Source organism: Moschus berezovskii, chromosome 27, assembly GCF_049115385.1.
Source record: "Moschus berezovskii isolate FMDL1 chromosome 27, NW_MosBer_1.0, whole genome shotgun sequence".
Lineage (NCBI taxonomy): Eukaryota > Metazoa > Chordata > Mammalia > Artiodactyla > Moschidae > Moschus > Moschus berezovskii.
The window spans coordinates 32,446,839-32,465,394 of record NC_142486.1 but is presented as its reverse complement, the minus strand read 5'-3'; the positions used below and the strand labels follow the sequence as shown (position 1 = coordinate 32,465,394).

At 54.4% G+C, this 18,556-nt stretch overlaps 1 protein-coding gene across 8 annotated transcripts in view; it reads left to right on the top strand.

Moving 5' to 3' along the window:
• The window catches only part of CLEC16A (C-type lectin domain containing 16A), a 241,052-nt gene that overhangs the window by 213,110 nt on the left and 9,386 nt on the right, over positions 1 to 18,556 (top strand). For 7 of the 8 annotated variants that reach the window (XM_088832968.1, XM_055409497.2, XM_055409495.2 and 4 more), the window contains one exon: positions 14,251 to 14,403. In XM_088832968.1, coding sequence (XP_088689094.1) covers positions 14,251 to 14,403 — 153 coding nt within the window. Of the gene's footprint in view, positions 1 to 3,871; positions 3,901 to 14,250; positions 14,404 to 18,556 lie in introns of those variants that run through there. The other variant, XM_088832967.1, reaches the window with a different exon arrangement.

The following is an 18,556-nucleotide window of genomic DNA, read 5'->3' as shown; positions in this document are numbered from 1 at the left end:
AATCCAAAGCATTGGTCCCCACAAGGAGTGGGGCCGGGCCCAGGCTCCGAGCTGGCCCGGCTGCCGGCCAGGCTGCGGACATCTGATGAGCCTGTATGTCAGCGGGGCCACGGCCAGCCCCCGAGCTGGTTGTCCCATCACCGAGCAGAGGACCTCTGGTGGCTGTAGACAGGGTTTGTTTGTTTTTAAACCGGGCGCTTCTGACGCTCCCGTAGCATCGCAGACATCTCATTTCTACCTCGGCAAAGCCGAGGGAACCGCGGTTCCAACCCAACAAAAGTGCGCCTGTCTGAGTGGCGCTTCCCCAGCCTCGCCCGCCCGGTGGCAACGGGCATCTTTGTGCAGCCTCGCTCCGACACTGCTCCCTTGTTTGGAAGGGGAAGAGAGGCCGGTCTGTCAATATTTGGGGCACTAATCATCCGCGCTCGGGCGCCAGGGGTCACTGAAAGGCTGAGACGTTTCCAGGAATTCATGGCTCTAAAAACGTAGGGCTGACCGTAAAGGATTTCCAGCAAGGGTCTGAGAGAAAGAAACCCAAATCTCGGCCCCGCCCCCACTCATTGTCCATTGTGTCTCGGATTCTTTGGAAGAAGTGAAGTCAATGCACACGGTGATGCGGGTCCAAGTTAATAATAAATGTGGAGGAAGGAGAAAGGATGCTCAATATTTAAACATTGCAGAGCGCCTGGTTTGGTTTGCCAGCCACTGCCCTCCGCCCGCTTCCTGGACGGGTCTGTAAAACCCAGCGTCTTTTTCCCTAACTCTGCAGCCGCTGCCATAGAGACAGAGGAAAACGGAGCCTTCTCTAGGCAGCCCCAGAGCGGCAGTATTTCTGCTTGTTTTCTGCTGACTTTCTGAAGGGCAGGAAGAGTGATGACAGCGTGGACACAGGTTTTTCCAACTCGTTCGGCATTCACAGGGAGTTTTTACTCTTTGGGGTCACATCTAGAGTTGTCTTCATTTTCCTGTGTTACCTTCTCTTGGAGCTGGCTCATATTTTAATATAAATTTTCTGCTTCGTTCCTACTTCTGGCTTAACCATGAGACACTCCCATCACATTGAGGAAACATCTATCCAAGTAGCCCCCTGCTAGATGCGTTCCTTAAAAGTTGCCTATGAGGCAGAATTCTGTGAATCAATTCCTTTTTTCTTCTTGACACACATTATATAAAAGGAAAAGCATTCCTTTGGGGGGAGGTAAAAAACATTTGGCCCCAAGACATAATAAAATCATGCTTAAGGATGCAGCAAACTTTAAAGTCTCTTAGTTAAAGGAAATCAATACTTTTATGATGAAATATTAATAATACTAAAAAAAATAAGTCAAAACTACAAATGCAGAACAGCCAGGGTGATTGTAACGTCGAACACATTAGCTTAGCATTTGCAAGGAAGCAGAGAGGAGAAACCAGAGCCGACCTGAGAAGCCCCTCCAAGCCCCTGTAAGCCTCCTTTTCAGGCGTTTTCCATCGAGAAGACACACACCTCTCCTTAGGTGCCAGCATCATTCCTGAACATTTTGTTGAAGCTGCTGCCTTTTGGAAACAAAAAGATGAAGCTGAGCCAGAGAGGGACACACACACAGATGTAATGGGAGCTGTGAAGAGGGGTCAAGGAAAGCCATGTGTTTGAATGCATGTCTGTCCCCTGCCTCCAGGAATCACCCCAGGGGAGGTCTTTAAGAGGGACAGATTCATATTAGGTTGAACCGTGTGAAATTTCTGATTTTATTGGTCATGTTGGTTGAATAGAGGCAATTTCAAACAGTCCCACAGTGCGCTCAACTCCCCAACGAAGGAATACTAACAGAACACACTCACTTGTGTCTTTCTTTTTTTAAACAGCAATTTTTTCCCTTCTTTCTTTCTTTCCTTCCGCATTTATTTGGCTCCGCCAGCTCTTAGTTGCATCATGGGGGAATCTCTTTGCAGCACACAGTCTCTAATTGTGGCAGGCAGGCTCCGGAGCACACAGGCTCAGCAGTTGTGGTGCTTGGGCTTAGTTGGTCCGTGGCACGTGGGATCTTAGTTCCCTGAGCAGGGGTCCAGCCTGCATCAATCCTGCATTGGAATGTGGCCTCTTGACCACCTGACCACCAGGGAAGTCCTCAGTCAGGTGTGTCTTGAGCCCAAACATAACAGATGAAATTTCAAGAATCTAGCTGAAAGTAGCAAGAAGCTCATTTTCTCATATACAGTTTTGATATACATCCCTTAAACTTAGATACTGACAGTTGCTTTTGAAAAGCCCTGCTTCTGTAACATTTCGTTCCGACAGCAAACATAAGGAAGGATTCTGCTCCGTGTTGTGTGGTTTTCTCTATTGAGCTGAGCTGTTGCTTCTGACACATCCCCCAGGTGTAAAGACCCTCCTAAAAACGAAAATCTCCAGTTCTTGCCTCACTGGGCCCAAATTCCAGTTGTACCATAAATGCCAGCTAAGTGGTCAAACAGCTTTGCTAACTGAACCCTTAGACCATCGCAACTTGTTCATTCCTCTTGGGCCCTCCAAGGTGAGCTGTGGTCACCTGCTTTACACGTGAGAGCCATAGGCTTGTGGGCTAAGGGGTTCCCCCGAGGTCACATGGCCATGCGGGGTGCCCGGACCCCCGAACCCCCTTCACACCCATATCCTGTGTCCAGAGTGGGAACTACAGCCGCAGAGTCAAGGTTCTGCTCTCAAGTGTCCGCCCCTAGAGCGGACAGAGCTGTGTCCTCCGTCCGCCTGGCGGCTTGTGTCAAACAGCACTGCCAGCTCAGAAGGGGACAGTCCTGTCCACTCAGCAGCCTCAGTCATGGCTTCTGAAGCTTGCTCTGGGCTGTGTGTGGCTCCTCACACACTAACTGGTCCTACCTGCCCCACGTAGTTCCAGATAGCATCTCCCAGTCTCACTGCCACTGATGTGTCAGCCGACATCATCGCCTGTCCGTCTGGCCTAACCCCAATCTGTTAAGCCATGTGGCCGGAGACCCTGACGTGGCCCCACTACAGGAGGGAGCCACCCCATGGTCCTGCACATATGGAAGATCAAAACTGGTCCCCTGGCCCCCTTGCACATGGCCACCTCGTAGAACGTATGAGGCCTGGAGCACGTGTCAGCACGCATCACCCACTTCCAGCCTGAGCGCACAGAGCAGGGCTGATGGGGTGGAGACTTGCCAGAAAGAATCAATGGGCCTTGGGCCACTGAGAACCTCAGGAGGTTGTTTGTCCTTTGCACGCAGGGCTGTAGCTGACCCAACTCAGCCCTGGCCAGTGGTTCTGGCCTCCTGCTGGGACCAGGAGTCCAGGGTCTGTGACCTGCTCCCTGCATCTGGAAGCACCCTTGATCACTATCTAACGGGCTTCCCTCTCGCTGCTCTTTCAGCCCTGTTTCCTGCCTCAGTTAAGAGGCAGCCGAGTTGGCCACTGGTGGGCTTTCTAATACCTCTGCTGAGAGACTGTTGTGGAGCTCTCTTCTCACTATTGTATAGACGGTAATGTCATTGGAAGAGGGCAGGGGTTGGGTAAGGCAGGGCCCTGGCCCTTGGACACAAAGCCCAAGTCTTGGCCACCTTCAGGGGACGCTCCTATAAGAGATTCTCGGAGATCTAGTCCAGCGTGGTCCCCACCTGCCAGCAGCCCCCCCACCCCTGTGGCCTGGAGAGGGGCTCATGTCCAAGGCAGTATAAGGCAGCATGCCAGGGGCTGACGTTCACATGGCACCCTCGGGCAGCCAGAGGGCCGCTTAGACCCCAGGTCTCTTCCATGGGTGGCACGCCCCCCCAGGGAGGCGTCACCTGAGAACAAAAGCAGTTTGAGGGGCAGAGCTGGGACCGAGAGAGCACAAAGAAAGCAAGATACTGAAAGACCATTTTTTCTTTCCTGCAGGTTTTCGAGTATAGTCTTTAAAATCCAAGAGGATTTATCTGAGGATAAACAGCTATAGGTTAAATGATTCTGCAAGTTTCCAGCTATTTTTATATGTTGGACGTGTTATCCCATAAAAAAAAAAACAAACAGAAATAAAAGTCTTTAAGCATTTTGAGGTCCTGCCCGTCAGTGATGGAGGGGATCGCCTGTGGTGAGGTTGTTCAGGCTCGGCTGAGGGAGGCGGTAGAAACACCCTGTTCCCAGAGCAGCCCCCTGGGCCAGGCAGGAAGTGCACACAAAGATCAGAAATTGCTCAGGGTCACCATTGCGGGGTGGCCGTGTGTTGGCCCTGGAGCCCAGTTTTGTGCCCACAACCCTGAAATGGTAAATTGTGTGACTCACTACGGGGAGACGGAGGAGGGTCCTAATGGTGGATCCTTTTATTTTTGTGCAAATTCCTTAGAGGAGGCCTAGGTGAACGCCTGGCCACTCATGGCCCAGTGGGTGTGCTGCTGTTGAACTTGACTCTGAAGCTGTGTCTTCACCCTGCACCCCACCCCCCATGTTCTTTGAACAGTTGTAGGCACTTTGGCTTTGCTAGTTGGGGGTTTAATTGCTAAGTCATGCCCGACCCCTTGAGATCCTGTAGACTGTAGCCCACCAGGCTCCTCTGTCCATAGGATTTCTCAGGCAAGAATACTGCAGTGGGTTGCCGTTTCCTCCTCCAGGGGATCTTCCCCACCCAGGGATGAAACCTGGGTCTCCTGCGTTGCAGGTGGATTCTTTACCATCTGAGCTGCCAGGGTGCAGCCCCACTGCTGGACATTGCTCTCATCTGGTGGGGGAAAGCGGAGGGTGAGAGGGGAGGTATGGGCTTCAAAGCCAGCCTCTGATATCGCCAGTAGACCCTGCAGACCACATACAGTCCATCCAGAGCCACCCGAAGGCGGAGTCCCACAGGCCATCTCAGCCCTGCGCGTCAGTCCTCTCTGGCCCCAGGGCCTGGGCAGGCTGCGTTGAGGGGAGGTGAAGGGCCCAGAGAGGAAGGAGCCAGCGAGGGTGGGGGAAATCGGGCCACAGCTGCACTTGCTGTCTTCAGCTTTGTGCGCGAGGTCATGGGGCCAATTGATTATTTTTACTGTTTCCCAGCATCGAGGAGTGGTGAGAAAAATACGGACACTGCATCCTCACAACCTGAGCTGGGGTCCCCGGGTGAACTTGCTGATGAAAGACGGACGGGAGTGGGGGGCTCCCCCACCCCCGTGGTCCTCATTCCAGCCGAGACTGTCAAGAAGCAAGGCTTGGTTTTTGTGAGGGTGGTTGGCTCTTACCCTCCAAATCTTGGATCTTTATCCTGAAAGAGGTCTTTTGGAAACAGGGCTTCTTTGAAACACATCCGTGTGAGCCTTCACTGACTCAGGGTTGTGTCAGTCAGACTCAGAACGTGCACGTGTCAGGAGCTCGGCCTTGACGCCCCCGGTCTCAGCTGGCAGAGACCGTGCACACAGGAGATGCACTCGGTTTGGTTTGCCTGGGGCTTGCCTGCTTTTTAAAAAAAAAAAAAATGTAAAGTGAGTTGTCAGCAGTTTTAAAAATCAGGAAGTTTTACACCAAAATCCAGATACCCAGCTTCTCCTGAGGAACAGAAAACTGTGGCCACTTTCTCAGGCAGCAGCAGTCAGAGGGGCTGCAGAGCTGTAGTTTCCAGTTTTCCCCAGTCTCCCCCACTCCCTGTTGTCTCCCCAACACAGGCTGAATGCCCCGTGAATCAGGTTCATTTTCCTGATAAAAGAGAGTGATTTCTCAGCGTCCATGTTGCAATCAAACAAGGTAAAACAGATGGCAAGTAGAGACTGTCTGCCTTTTATCCCTCACCTCTTCTCTTTCTCCACTGTTACCCGTCCAGCCCTTGGTGCTTGAGTTTGCAGCCTGTAGACGCGAGGAATCACCTATCTGTGATTTTCATAGGCAGGCTCTACAGAGGTTCGTTCTAAAAGAGACAGGAGAAGGGAAGCCTACCCTTGATCAGGTACCTTGCAACCAGGGCAGTTCTATTTTCATCTCACGTTTAAACTAGAATTTCACTGTTGAGATTTAAAAAAAAAATTTACAAAATGCTGTGATGTGACATTATCTTTCCAAAACAAGGCTCCATCTCCAGCCAGGCAGCTGATTCTTCCAGGAACCTGCCTTCAGAGACCTTGCCCAGAAGGGTGTAACGGAACAGGAATCTCGAACATGAGCTGGGATGTCATGAGAGCTCAGTCACCTAGGACAGTGTTCCTTGAGGTCTTGGCGCCCCCAGGAAATGAGAGCCAAATGGTGACGTCAGGCTCCCCTCGCTGGAAGTTGTTCTGTAGCTTCTCACTTTCCACTCACCGTTATTGTTGGAGTCTCTCCGTTTAGTTTGTGTTTTCGTGGCTTTCAGTATTTAGTGGCTTTAGTATTTGGTAGCCATGGCATTTGTTTGGGTTTGGTTTTTCAGATGTCAGCCACCTTGCATCTTTCCTGGTGATCTGCAGGAGTGCCTGTAACGGGTGAGGCTCTAGGGTGAGGTTGCTGCCGTTCAGTGGTCACAGTCCCTGAGATGAAGTCCAAGCCAGTGGGGTTCCTTCCCCTTCAGCTCTCTGAAAGGTCCACGTTGAATCTCCCACATGCTCAGGTAGTTTTCAGATCTTCCAGTCTTCAACCTGATGGAGCGGCATGTCAGTCACGTAACCAATATCTTTTATATAGAATCACAGTACACAGAACAGCGCAAGTTCTGGGCAGGCTGCAGAGGTCAGCTGGGGCCTCCTTGCTCCTCCCGGGTTTCGGAAACTTTGGCTCAGACCCCCAGTGCTCTTGCCCGCACACGTGCCGTCCTCCCCACCCCGACTCTCTCGTGGTCCCAGCTGTTTCCAGGTCTTAGCCCTTGTGCATCATCTTCGTGTGGCCTGGTGTGAACCCAGATGGGAACTCAGTTCCTTTCCTGTGTGCTCCCCCAAAAAGGCCACTTGCATCGCAGAAGAAAAGAGCTGAAGGAGCATTGCCTAAAGATTTGTGGGGTCGTGGGGAAGGTCCCCTCTCAATTGCTCCTTCCCCTCTTTTTCCTTACTCCCCACCCCAGATTTCCCCCAGGAAGTGCAGGGCAGTTTTCCTTACCCCAGAAGTTTTGGGGGCCAGCCAGTCGCTACAGAGCTCAGCTCACACCCCTGCATTAACGAAGCTTTCTCACAACTGGCAGTTAAGATTAGGTCCAACTGCACAGTAGACAAAAACCCAAAGAGTTTATTTACCTCTAAGGGAGAAGAATCCTGGATGAAGGGAGTCAGGGGCTCCACAAAGGCATCAGGGACCCAAGATCCTTCCTACCCAATGCTCTGCTGTCCCTAGTATGTGATTCATCCTTATGGGCCGTGATAGCTGCTGGAGTTCCAACCATTGCATCCGTGTTTCAGGAAGCAGAAGGGAGGAAAGCCTACCTCTTTCCTTTGAAGAACCCTTCCTAGAAACCAAACACGTCACTTTCACTTCTATCTCATTGGCTACCGCTTAGTCACAGGGCTGTGCCTAGTTGCCAGATTCTATAATTGCAGATGAAGGGGAGAATCGGTACTGGGGGACAGCTCACGGTATCAGAAACACTGTGCAAAGCACTCTGAACCCCCGAGGATTCCAGGTGCTAGCTGTTAAAATAATGATAGCTGTTGCACATAATAGCAAAGCAACTCTGCAGTCAACTTTCTTTTGCCCTACTTGGGCATATGCCTTATGTGGGCCGATGGGGCCCGGAGGCTGGACAGGCTAGGCTTTGGGAGCACAGGGAGAAAGAACAGTTAGCCCCAGTGACTGTAGAAACCCTTGCCCAAGCTGGCCTGGAGCTGTCTGAACCTTAAAAGATAGGGAAGGGATTTGTGAAGACAGAAAAGAGGCCAAAGGGAATTCCAGACCAAGGGAACAGCCTAGCTGAGGCCAAGAGCGAGTCGTTCTCTTTTTTCCTGGCTGCACTGGGTCTTCGTTGCTGTAACTGGGCTTTCTCTAGCTGCAGGGAGCGAGGATACTGTCTAGTTGCGGTGTTCCGGCTTCTCACTGCAGAGGCTTCTCTTGTTGCCGAGCACGGGCTCTAGGGCACACAGGCTTCAGTGGTTGTAGCATGTGGGCTCAGTTGCCCTGTGGTGTGCGGGATCTTCCCAGACCACATGAATCCATGTTCCCTGCATTGGCAGAAAGACTCTTGACCATTGGGCCAGGGAGGTCCGAGCAACGGGTTCATGTCACTCAGTCTAAGACCTCCCTGGGCTGCAAGAGGCAGGGGCCCCATCTCCATAGGCCCTCCTCGGCCCCCACTGATTGGAAAGGTGAGGGGTAGGGAGCTGACAAAAGGTCACTGGGGGTTGGAACTTCCTCTCCAAGTCCCGTGGATCTGACCAAGCATCCAAAGATAAAGAGCAGAAATTAATAACTGAAATGCCTACGCACACCAGGCAAGTTAGGGAGGGGAAGGGAACTGCTCACTTCTTCCAGTTGCTGCCACGTGGGAATAGGGCCCAGTGATGCCAGGTCGTTGTTTTTTCAGAAGCCAGAAACCCAGACTTGTATGTGGAATCTCCCCATGTATGAATGGTCGTGCCTAAATCAAGCAAAGCACAAATGAGACGTGAGCAAAGCCAAACATACCTATAAGCTTCTGGGCTGCAGTTGGCTAGCGCTGGACGCTGCCTTCTGCAGCAACCTTTCTTTCATGGGGAAAGCTTCGTGCGTGTTCCAGCCAAAGGCACCAGCGTTGTTGTTGTCACTCAGTCATGTCCAATTCTTTGCAACCCCGTGGACTGCGACACACCAGCCTTCCCTGTCCTTCACCATCTCCCAGAGTTTGCTCAAATTCACGTCCATTGAGTCAGTGATGCCATCCAAGCGTCTCATCCTCATCAATTCGAAAGCATCAACTCTTCGATGCTCAGCCTTCTTCATGATCCAGCTGTTGCATCCGTTCATGACTCCTGGACATAGCTTTGACTCTCTGGACCCTTGTCGGCAAAGTGAGTCTGCTTTCTAATATGCTGTCTAGGTTTGTCAGCAATAGTGTGCACAACCTGTATTCACTCAGGGTGCGCTTTTCAGTGTCTTCCGCTTTCCCACGTCCCCAAAAGGCTGTGGGACTCAAATCAAATTCAGATTTACAGGGAAAAAGAAAACTGACCATTTGAGCGCAGAGAGCCTCACTCACTGTACTGTGTTTCTCATAAAAACGTACAGACCCACAGAGAATGGGGGGCCCGTCCAAGATCACGAGGGGTCCTGACCTGCAGACCAGCCCTCCCTCTATCAGCGGACTTAAAATAGCAGACTGACCTTTTCGTGGTATTTTATGTGTGTGCTTGACAAACGCCAGAGAGTTACTCATGAGCTCATCTTCCCAGAATAACTGTCAGAACAGGGCCAGAGGGCAGCAGGAAGCCCCTGGCCTGACCCTGTAAAGCGCGGGGCTCCTGGAAAGCAGGGAATGCATGTCACCATTGTCCCGCCTGCTCCGGAGCATCCGTCTGGCCCCAGCTTTGGGCAGGTTCTCAGTGATTCTGGGGGAGAGAGCTCTGGAGGCCAGAACAGATCGAAGGTCTATGTTAGGGACCTGGCAGCTTCCGCCTGCCCAGGTGCCTTCCTTCATCCTTCCCTTCTTTTTCTGGTTTAAAATGCTGAACGTGGTGGAAGTCCTAGAAAATTCAGACAAGCACAAAAAAAGTAAAACTCAGCCTAGTAAACCACCTGGTGCTCCCACGACTTCCACTCCAGTCTGTTTGCTCTGCTCCCAGTACAAGGAGAGGGCTTCCCTGGCAACTCAGTTGGTAGAGGGTGCGCCTGCAATGTAGGAGACCCAGGTTCGCTCCCTGGGTCAGAAGATCCCCTGGAGAAGGAAATAGCAACCCACTCCAGTGTGCTTGCCCGAAAAATCCCATGGATGGAGAAACCTGGCAGGCTACAGTCCATGGGGTTGCAAAGAGTCGGACATGACTGAGCAACTAACACTTTTCTTTCCGTACAAGGAGAGAGACAGAGCCTGGATTGTGTGTGTGTGTGTGTGTGTGTGTGAAAAGTTTGAGATGAATTGGCAGCAAATTTTTTTTTTAATGAGGAAAGTCTTTTTTTTTTTTTTTTTTTTTTAATTTTTGGCTGCACTACATCTTCATCACTTTGCGGGGCTTTCTCTAGTTGCAGCCCGTGGGCTTAGCTGCTCCTTGCCATGTGGAATCTTCCCAGTTGTTGTTCAGTCCCTTATTGGTGTCCAACTCTTTTTGACCCCTGGACTGCAGCACACCAGGCTTCCCTGTCCTTCACTATCTCCCGGTGTTTGCTCAAACTCATGTCCATTGAGTTGGTGATGCCATCCATCCAACCATGGATGAGATCAGGTGAGATCCAGCCATCTCATCCTCTGTCGTCCCCTTTTCCTCCTGTCCTCAGTCTTTCCCAGCATCAGGGTCTTTTCCAGTGAGTCGGCTCTTCCCATCAGGTGGCCAAGGTGTTGGAGCTTCAGCATCAGCATCAGTCCTTCCAGTGCATATTCAGGGTTGATTTCCTTTAGGATGGACTGGTTTGATCTTCTTTCAATCAAAGGGACTCTCAAGAGCCTTCTCCAGCACTGCAGTGCCAAAGCATCCATTCTTCGGCACTCAGCCCTCTTTACAGTCCAACTTTCACATCCGTGCATGACTACTGGAAAAACCATAGCTTTGACTATCTGGAGCTTTGTCCATAAAGTGATATCTCTGCTTTTTAATACGCTGTCTAGGTTTATCATAGCTTTTCTTCCAGGGAGCAAGCATCTTTTAATTTCATGGCTACAGTCATCATCTGCAGTGATTTTGGAGCCCAAGAAAGTAAAATCTGTCACTGTTTCCCCTTTTTCCCCTTCTATTTTCCCTAAAGTGATGGGACTAGATGCCATGATCTTAGTTTTTTCCCTTCCCAGACCAGGGATCAAACCCATGTCCCCTGCATTGGAAGGCAGATCTTTTTTTTTAATCTTTTATTTTATTTTTTTTTTTTACAACAGTGGGAGCAGATGGGACATGCTTTTCCAAACCTTCTTTTATTTACGTCTTGAGCGGTTCCCTCCACATTTCATCTTCTTTTATACCAGCATGTTTGACAGCTGCCAAGGATTTCATCATCTGGGCATAGGAGGATTTATTTGGTTTTTGGTGCGTTCTTCGGATGTCACCAGTTTCCTGTCACATGCACCAACGCTTTGAATATCCGTGCACCCACCCACAATGCCTTCACAGCATCAGTTTCTAAAGGTGGGATCAGCCAGATGGTATGAAGATCCATATGGCCTTTTCATTCACATCTCACAGGCTTTTCTTGAGACCTTCTCGGGAAGGGCCAAGAATATTATCTGCTGGAGGAGCTCTCACAGAGGCCTGTCTGCCCGTGCCCTGGTCCCATGATCTCTGGCGCATCTGTGAGTTGGCAAGTACTTGGCAACCCGTGTGTGTTTAACTCGCTCCCAGAGAGCCCGTTGGCACTCCCGGCAAAGCTAGTTCATCGAGAACAGGATGAAGCAAGGGCGGGAGGCCCAGAGCCCCGGCCACAGGCGCTTTCCTGAGCTCTCTGCTGAGACCTCGGTCGGACCAGCTCTCAGAGCGTTGCCAGCTCAGTTTGGGGAGGAGCCCCAGGAAATCGCACAGGGAGTCTGGGCACTGAGCTAAAAAGCAAACAAACAAACAGAAAACATCGCTGAGGCTTTCTGGGTCCCCATGCCACGGAAGGAAAGGAGCTGGATTTTTATAGCAGCAGACAAGGAAAAGATGCCTTCAGTTGCCTCCACTCAGCTAGACCCGCAAATGGGTCTTATTGGCAGTTGGTGGGGTTTCTTTTTTCTCTAACTCTTAGCACCTACAGGAGATGCACCATATTTTTTGTCCATCTATGGTTTGACCCCTAATCCGTTCCCTACATGAAGGAACTTTGTTATCCTGACTGCAGTCTCAGCGTCTCTTTGGCTCCCCCACACACACCACCCCACATGTCTTACCATAATAAATTAGGGCTTTAAAGAGCTTGAGAGAGAAGACGCTTGTCTTAAGAGCGGGGTAGGTGACCGCCTTGGTGACCGCCTAACCATCCAGGCTGGGGCATTGTCCAGAGTGTAATAGGGTCAGCTTACCCTCAACTCAGTGCCCATACTCGGGCCCCTCCATTCACCGTTCTGATAAATAAGCTGCTGGGGGAAAGCCATCCTGACATTTTCATTTGTTAGGGAGTGATTCATTTTTGAGGCAAGTAAACAGCTTGTATACTTGGGGGTTTACTGCTTGAAGTAATTAAGAAGTCAGCCGCTATTAAGCTGGTTCTGTGGAGCTGTGGCTGCCCACACCCCTCCTCACCCATGGGAACCTTCCTGACTCCTGTCTGGATTTGCCTTGATGTTGGCCGGAGTTTAGCTGAGGCCCCGCCCCCGCCTCCCCAGCGCCAGCCCCGCACACAGCCCATCACCCCATGCCTCTTGCTGCGAAGGCCTGCCTGCTCCGCGGTGGGCGAGGGCTGGGAGCTTACCCGCCACGCCCCCTCCAGGCTTCACATCCACACGCCATCACATCGCTGGGGGTATAAATAGACCTCGCTTTTGATCCTCGGACAAAAATAAATTTTATACAAACATCAGTACAAAAGAGCTGCTCCGCGGGGGCAGCCGGGTGTGGGTTCCCCCAAGTCCTGAGGTGGGAACAGAGCATCGGGTCCCTTTGCAAACTCCCTCACCCCCCCCTGCTCCACCCAGACCTGCCCACCAGGGGGTGGAGGCAAGGAGGCTCAGAGAAGTGGGGAGACTGGCCAGGGCCCTGCGGCTGGCAAGCGAGTGGGCCAGGATGGAGCCTAGGCTTCCCTGGTGCCCACACCCTCTCCCAGGCCATGCCCGCTGTTCCCATCCAGGGAAGGGGAGGGAAGCATTTCAGGCTTTTGGGGCCCCGCTGGTGGCCCCTCTTGCAGCAACTCTGCGTTGCTACCGTAGCTTGTGAGCAGCCTCTGGCAGAATGTACGCAAAGGACCCATCCGTGTTCCAGTCAACCTTGCCTGACCAAACAGTCAGAGGGCCCTCGCTCTCGGACCCCTGAGGGACACATGCCTGAGTTCTGAGCAAGGGCCGGTCAGGCCTGGAGAACGTGCTGGGAGAAGTGTCAGTGGGCGCTGGTGGTGGGCAAGCGTGAGGCTCGGAGCCAGGAGGAGTGCACTCAGGCTGGGGAGGCTTGCTGTGACTGGCCAGGAGGGTCAGGGTCCCTGCTGTCAGTGGGGAGAAGGCCCTGCCCGCATCCCTGCTCCAACTTGGTGCAGAATCAGGGGCACGGAGCTCCCGGGGGGCTGCAGCAGGAACCAGCACAGCCTGCCTGGGCTCCCAGGAGCGTCCATGAGGAGTCTGTTCCGTGGGAGCTTTCCAGGCGGTTCATGGATAAGATCAGGAGCCACGTCCCTTTAGAAAAGCAGGCTATACAGGGGTCAGGGGTCCCCTTCCAGGCACTCCGGGGGGGCTCGTTCAGAATTGCCCGCTCCCACCACGTGCCCAGCGCCCAGGGCTGAGCAGGCTGGTGGGCGTTCTCCCCGCAGCAGCTGGGTGGGGATAGGTCGGTGATCCACGCCTCTCGCGCTCGCAGCTGGACGGACACTGGGCGCGCGTCCTGGCACTGAGCCAGGCAGGGCTTGCCAGGGTCTGCGAGTCTCCAAACGGGGGCCCCTCCGCTCCCTCGGGCTGGGCAGGCCGCAGCCCCATCCTCAACCCCAGAGTTGCTCAGAGGGCCAAGCCAAACCGTAATTAGCCGCTTTTCACCAGAACTTGCGTCCCTCACGCACCAAACTTTACGCCAGACCTGCCAGGGCAGAGCCGAGTCCCTGCAGGGGGCATCTTCAGGGTCTCCCCTCCCACCCAGGGCGGCTTCAGAGCTCAGGTCGGGCGCCCTGCCTCTGGCAGGACTCAGCCACATGAGTGGAGGCCCCACAGTTTGGTGGCAAGGGTGTCCCACATCCATCTGTGAGCGTCACCAGGACACCTCTGAGCACTGAGGCTTCGTTGTCCCCTTCAAGGGTGCAGCTGGCACCATGCTAAGTCAGCATCAGGCACTGATTTATGGCTCAGCGTCTCCCCCACACACGCACACACACACGCACTCTGGGCTGTATGGCTGTCTGCACCCTTTCCCACGAAATGACATCAAAGTGTGTCGGGCCCGTCCAGTGCCCGGCGAGTTCAGCTAATTCTGGGGAGCAGACCCAGACTGTGAAGAAAGCTGGCTCTGGGTCAGTTAGCCCTCCTCTTCAAGGCGGGGGCTTCCCCCGACAACCTGGGGCCTCACACACGGTCTCCGGGGAGGCGGCACCCCTCTGTCCGGCCGCACTGGGTCACAGCTTTCTGCCTTGCCTTGCAGGCTTCGCTGTGGCCCAGTGCATAAACCAACACAGCTCGTCCTCGCCCTCGCCGTCGGCCAGTGGGAGCCCCAGCGGCAGTGGGAGCACCAGCCACTGTGACTCCGGAGGCGCCAGCTCGTCGTCCACCCCCTCGGCCGCCCAGAGCCCTGCAGGTATTGGCCGCGGGACACGGTGCGGTGGGGGGACTTGAGGAAATGCTGCGACCCCTCCACCTGAGGCCCCTGGCTGCCCCTTGCCACCGTGTCTGGGGACCATGCCACTCAGGGTTCCGAGTCCACTCCAGCATGCCATCGGTGATGGGTGGCTGGCTCGGCCCCCAGCAGGGGATGAATGGCTCTCTTCATGGGCTGGTCCACGGGCCGCAGAGCTGGAGGGGTGGGCAGTGGGCGACCCAGCCCAAATTCACCCCACTGTCACCTCCAGAGTCTTAGGTGTCACGAGGAGGGGTCTCCCAGACATGATGCTTTGAACTCTGGCAAAAGAATTGTGTCTCTGCTAATTTTTTTTTCCCTCCATAACATACCAATTTCCTCTTTAAATGTTTGGGGCCGTCCAGTCGTCTGTGACCACGGGGTGCCTCTTGCCAGCCTTTTTGGGAGTCTGTCAGGATGGGCGGGAGTCACAGCTTGCCCTCCTATAACTGACGCAAGCACAGGTGTGACATGGAGAGACCCTGTGTGCAAGGAGCCTGGGGTCAGACACGCTCGTGGTCTGCCCAGCTCTCTGAGCCCCTCACACGTGAGCCCTTGGCTGCAATGCGTAAGATCCCAGAAATGAAGATACCAGGCTTGTTTCCTGAGCACCACGGCCCCTGAGTGCAGCCAGAGGAGCAGGGCTTGTGCCTGCCTGCTGCTTCACACCCCAGCAGGTCTGCTTCACACCCCGGCCGGTGACCCATGGGTCTGGAGGGCCCCGATGACTCTGACTTGGGGGACCTCCATAACTCTAGTCTGTGCCCCCATCTGGGGACCCTCAGTGCCATTCCCTGTTCTTGCGGGGTCCCTTCCAGAGCCCCCACCCATTTCAGGAACACCCGTGCACACCCTTGTTGACTGATGGATTGATGGGTCTTGACAAAAGCAGTGTGTCAAGGTGGGAGCCACTGTGGTGCCAGGAAATTGAGGGCCCCGGGCCACCAGCCACTCAACACCAGAGGCAGAGATCCCCTTGGGCGCCCACCTCTCTGTCTGGAGTTTTCAGCTTCCACTGTTCTCAGCAAAGGGTTAACCGTGCCTGGTCTCCACGCCTATGGCTCAGGGCACCCCCGCCCTTCCTCCCGCGAGCATCCATTACCTCCATCTCTGACGGACATTCACGAGGGCCCCAGCAACAAGGTCACCCTCAAGCCACCTCACTTAGAGCCCCCTTCCACTCGGCACCTGCTCCCCTCCCTGCCCCAACCCCGGGGAGAGACAACCGCCCTTTCTGAGCCCGATTGAAGGTTGGCTGTGTGTCCAGGCAGTTGCTGCTGCTGTTCCCAGGCTCATAGCTGGGAAATTCAGACAGAGCTTTCTCAGAAGTCAAGGAGAGCCCTCAGCCTCCCCCAGAAGCCTGGGCTCATGCTGGCTTCTAGGGCCCAAGAGCAGGGTTATGTGTTGACGTGACACGTGTGTGCCCGCATGCTCCGGCGTGTGCACAGTCCTGTGTCTGTGTCGAGTGCACCTACACACACACAGACTTCCGATTGCATTTTGGGTGAAAGGTCTCTTCCTGGCACCGCTGTGTACACCTTCTTTTCGTGTTTAAGGAGGCACAGCCGACAGCTAAACGAACCAACAAGCCATACACTTCTTTGCCTCAAACTGAAGCCAGAAGAGAACCATGCTGTCAAAGTCAGGCCTGGGTATGCAGAGGTCCACCCGAGTGTGGCTCCTGGGGCTCTGCACCTTGCCTGCCTTGCACTTTGCGCTGGATTCTTTGTTCTTGGCCTCCATCCCTACCCCCCACCATCCGCTGCTCGGTGCCAATGACATGTCTCCTTATCTTCGAAACACAGGGGCCATTAGCCCGCTGTCGGGTAGATGAGTGACGGTCAGCCCCTGGCTGTCTGCTCCCGATCCATGTGTCCCCAGCAGGCCTGAAGAGGCAGGCGTTGGAGGCCCTATTTTTTATGCCACCTGACAGTAAAAGCCTGAGGCCCAGCCTCCCCGTCCAGATCTCTGCAGACACTGAAATAACTCACCTCCCGATGCAAGGCTGGCCTGTGGGGCAGCTGGTGCTTCCCTCTCAACTGAGGAGCCAGCTGTTGATCCCTGCAAGGAGAGGGTGCCCTGGGGTTGGGGCGGCAGGCCCCAGGAGGATCTCTGGTCAGTTCCTCTTGATGCCAAACCTCCAGGCCAGCCTTCAGCCACCAGGTCCATCCAGAAAACAGCCCATGGGGTTTCCATGTTCCCTGGAGGGACAGGTCTACCCAGATGATGCCAGCCTCTGCCTGGTGTCCCTACCCAGCCTTGCTGGATGAAAGAAGGCGGAAGGGTCTATTGGAACTGGTGCCCTTCTTCCCATGTCCTGGTTAGATGTCCACCCAGGTGGTGGCCCAGTGTTCAGGCTTCCAATTTGAAAGTCATCAGACTTTCCCCCGCAGGGTCAGCCAGGCAGGAGCTCCAGCCAGGACCTCAGCCCGCAGCCCATCCAGCCTGGACGGCAAACAGTGGCAATCCAGCCGCAGGGGCCACTTGTCCCAAATTGGGTTTTGAGGGCACAGTGCTGGATCAGAAGCATCCCTGGCCCTGTGTTTCCTGAGCCTTCTGAGTCCAGGACGTTCCCAGGGTGGACAGCAGCTGCCAGGCCCTCTGCAGCCAGAATTAGCAAACAACTCCAGGGCTTCTGTGCTCTTGAAGCCACACTGTGCGTGTCGGGGTTTGGTCATGAAAGCACTCGGGAGATGCTGTCTACTAGGAGATGAGCCCGATGTTCTTTTTCTCTGATCCATGGGGTTGAAACCTGGAATTGTGTGGCTCAGACAGTAAAGAATCCGCCTAACAATGCAGGATACCCAGGTTCAATCCCTGGGTCAGGAAGATTCCCTGGAGAAGGGAATGGCTATCCACTCCAGTATTCTTGCCTGGAGAATCCCGTGGACAGAGGAGCCTGGTGGACTGGGCTACAGTCCGTGGGGTCACAAAGAGTCGGACACAACTGAGTGACGAACACTTTGACTTTCGTCCGTGAAAAGCAGAGATGACCTTCACACTATCAGCCATCAGTGTGTCCTGGGCCCCCACCACCCAGCCCTCCGGGTGTGCCCCCGCCACAGGGCACCCCAGTAGGCGCTGCTCCCCAAATCCACGTGTCAGGCGTTCTGCTCACACTTTACAGACACCCGCCCATTGAATTCTGCCACCCTCCGCCTCATGCTGAGCAGCTGAAAACCACGGGGTCTCAGAGGGGTCTCGCAGCTTGACCAGGACGCTGCAGCTGGTAGCAGGGGACCCAGATAGGAGCCCAGCCTCGGAGGTCAGGAGCCCCGCCCCACCCACGGAGACGACCCAGAACGCCTCGCCGCCTCCCTGCGTCTGTCCCCGGTGCCTCCAGGGGGCGCCCCTGAGACCTGGGCATTGGTCCTGCTCCCGGCTGGAGACTGCCAGTGACATGCAGGCATCTCCCCTCCCGAAGGTCACCGTTGCTCTCAAGCCCAACGAGGAGCCTCGGCCTGCTCACAGAGGCCCAGGTCACTGCGCAGCTCCTGTGGGGGGAGCCCAGCAGCCCCCCAGTCAGCCACAAAATGGACCCCAGACGGCCACGGGTCCTCAGCCATGGGTTCACCCCCAGAGGAGGGCATGAAACTCTCCTGATGCTCTGTTGTGCTTCCTGCCTCCACCCTTGGTCCAGCCCAGGGGACCTTGCGTTTCCTGCCTGGGTTTGAAAGAGGACCTTGTTTATCCCAAACACGAATTTCCTCAGCTTCCCATGGGGCCTTCAGTCACGTGGGCGTCAGACCTGAACTCAGTAGGGTCTCTCCACCAACCCAGCCCCCACACCCTGCCCAAGAGGCTCTTCTCTCTGCCTCTGACTACCTTGGCCTTGGTGCCCTACCCCCGCCACGTTCACTTTTTCCAAACGAACAGATTTTTGTTGAGTTCCTACAGTACGCAGGCCTTGAAAGCCTGAAATGTACAAGCTGGCGGGGAAGCTGAGTCTGTCAAAGGACCACGCAGATACGTGTCCTTTTATGAACTATGAGCTGGGGGCTGCGGGCAGGGCCGAAGCCTCCCACAGGAGGCCTCACTGGGGACGAAAGCCCGAGAATGAGGGGCTGACTAAAGAGCTCCTGGAGAAGGTGGCCGTTGGGTCAGTTCCCCAAGG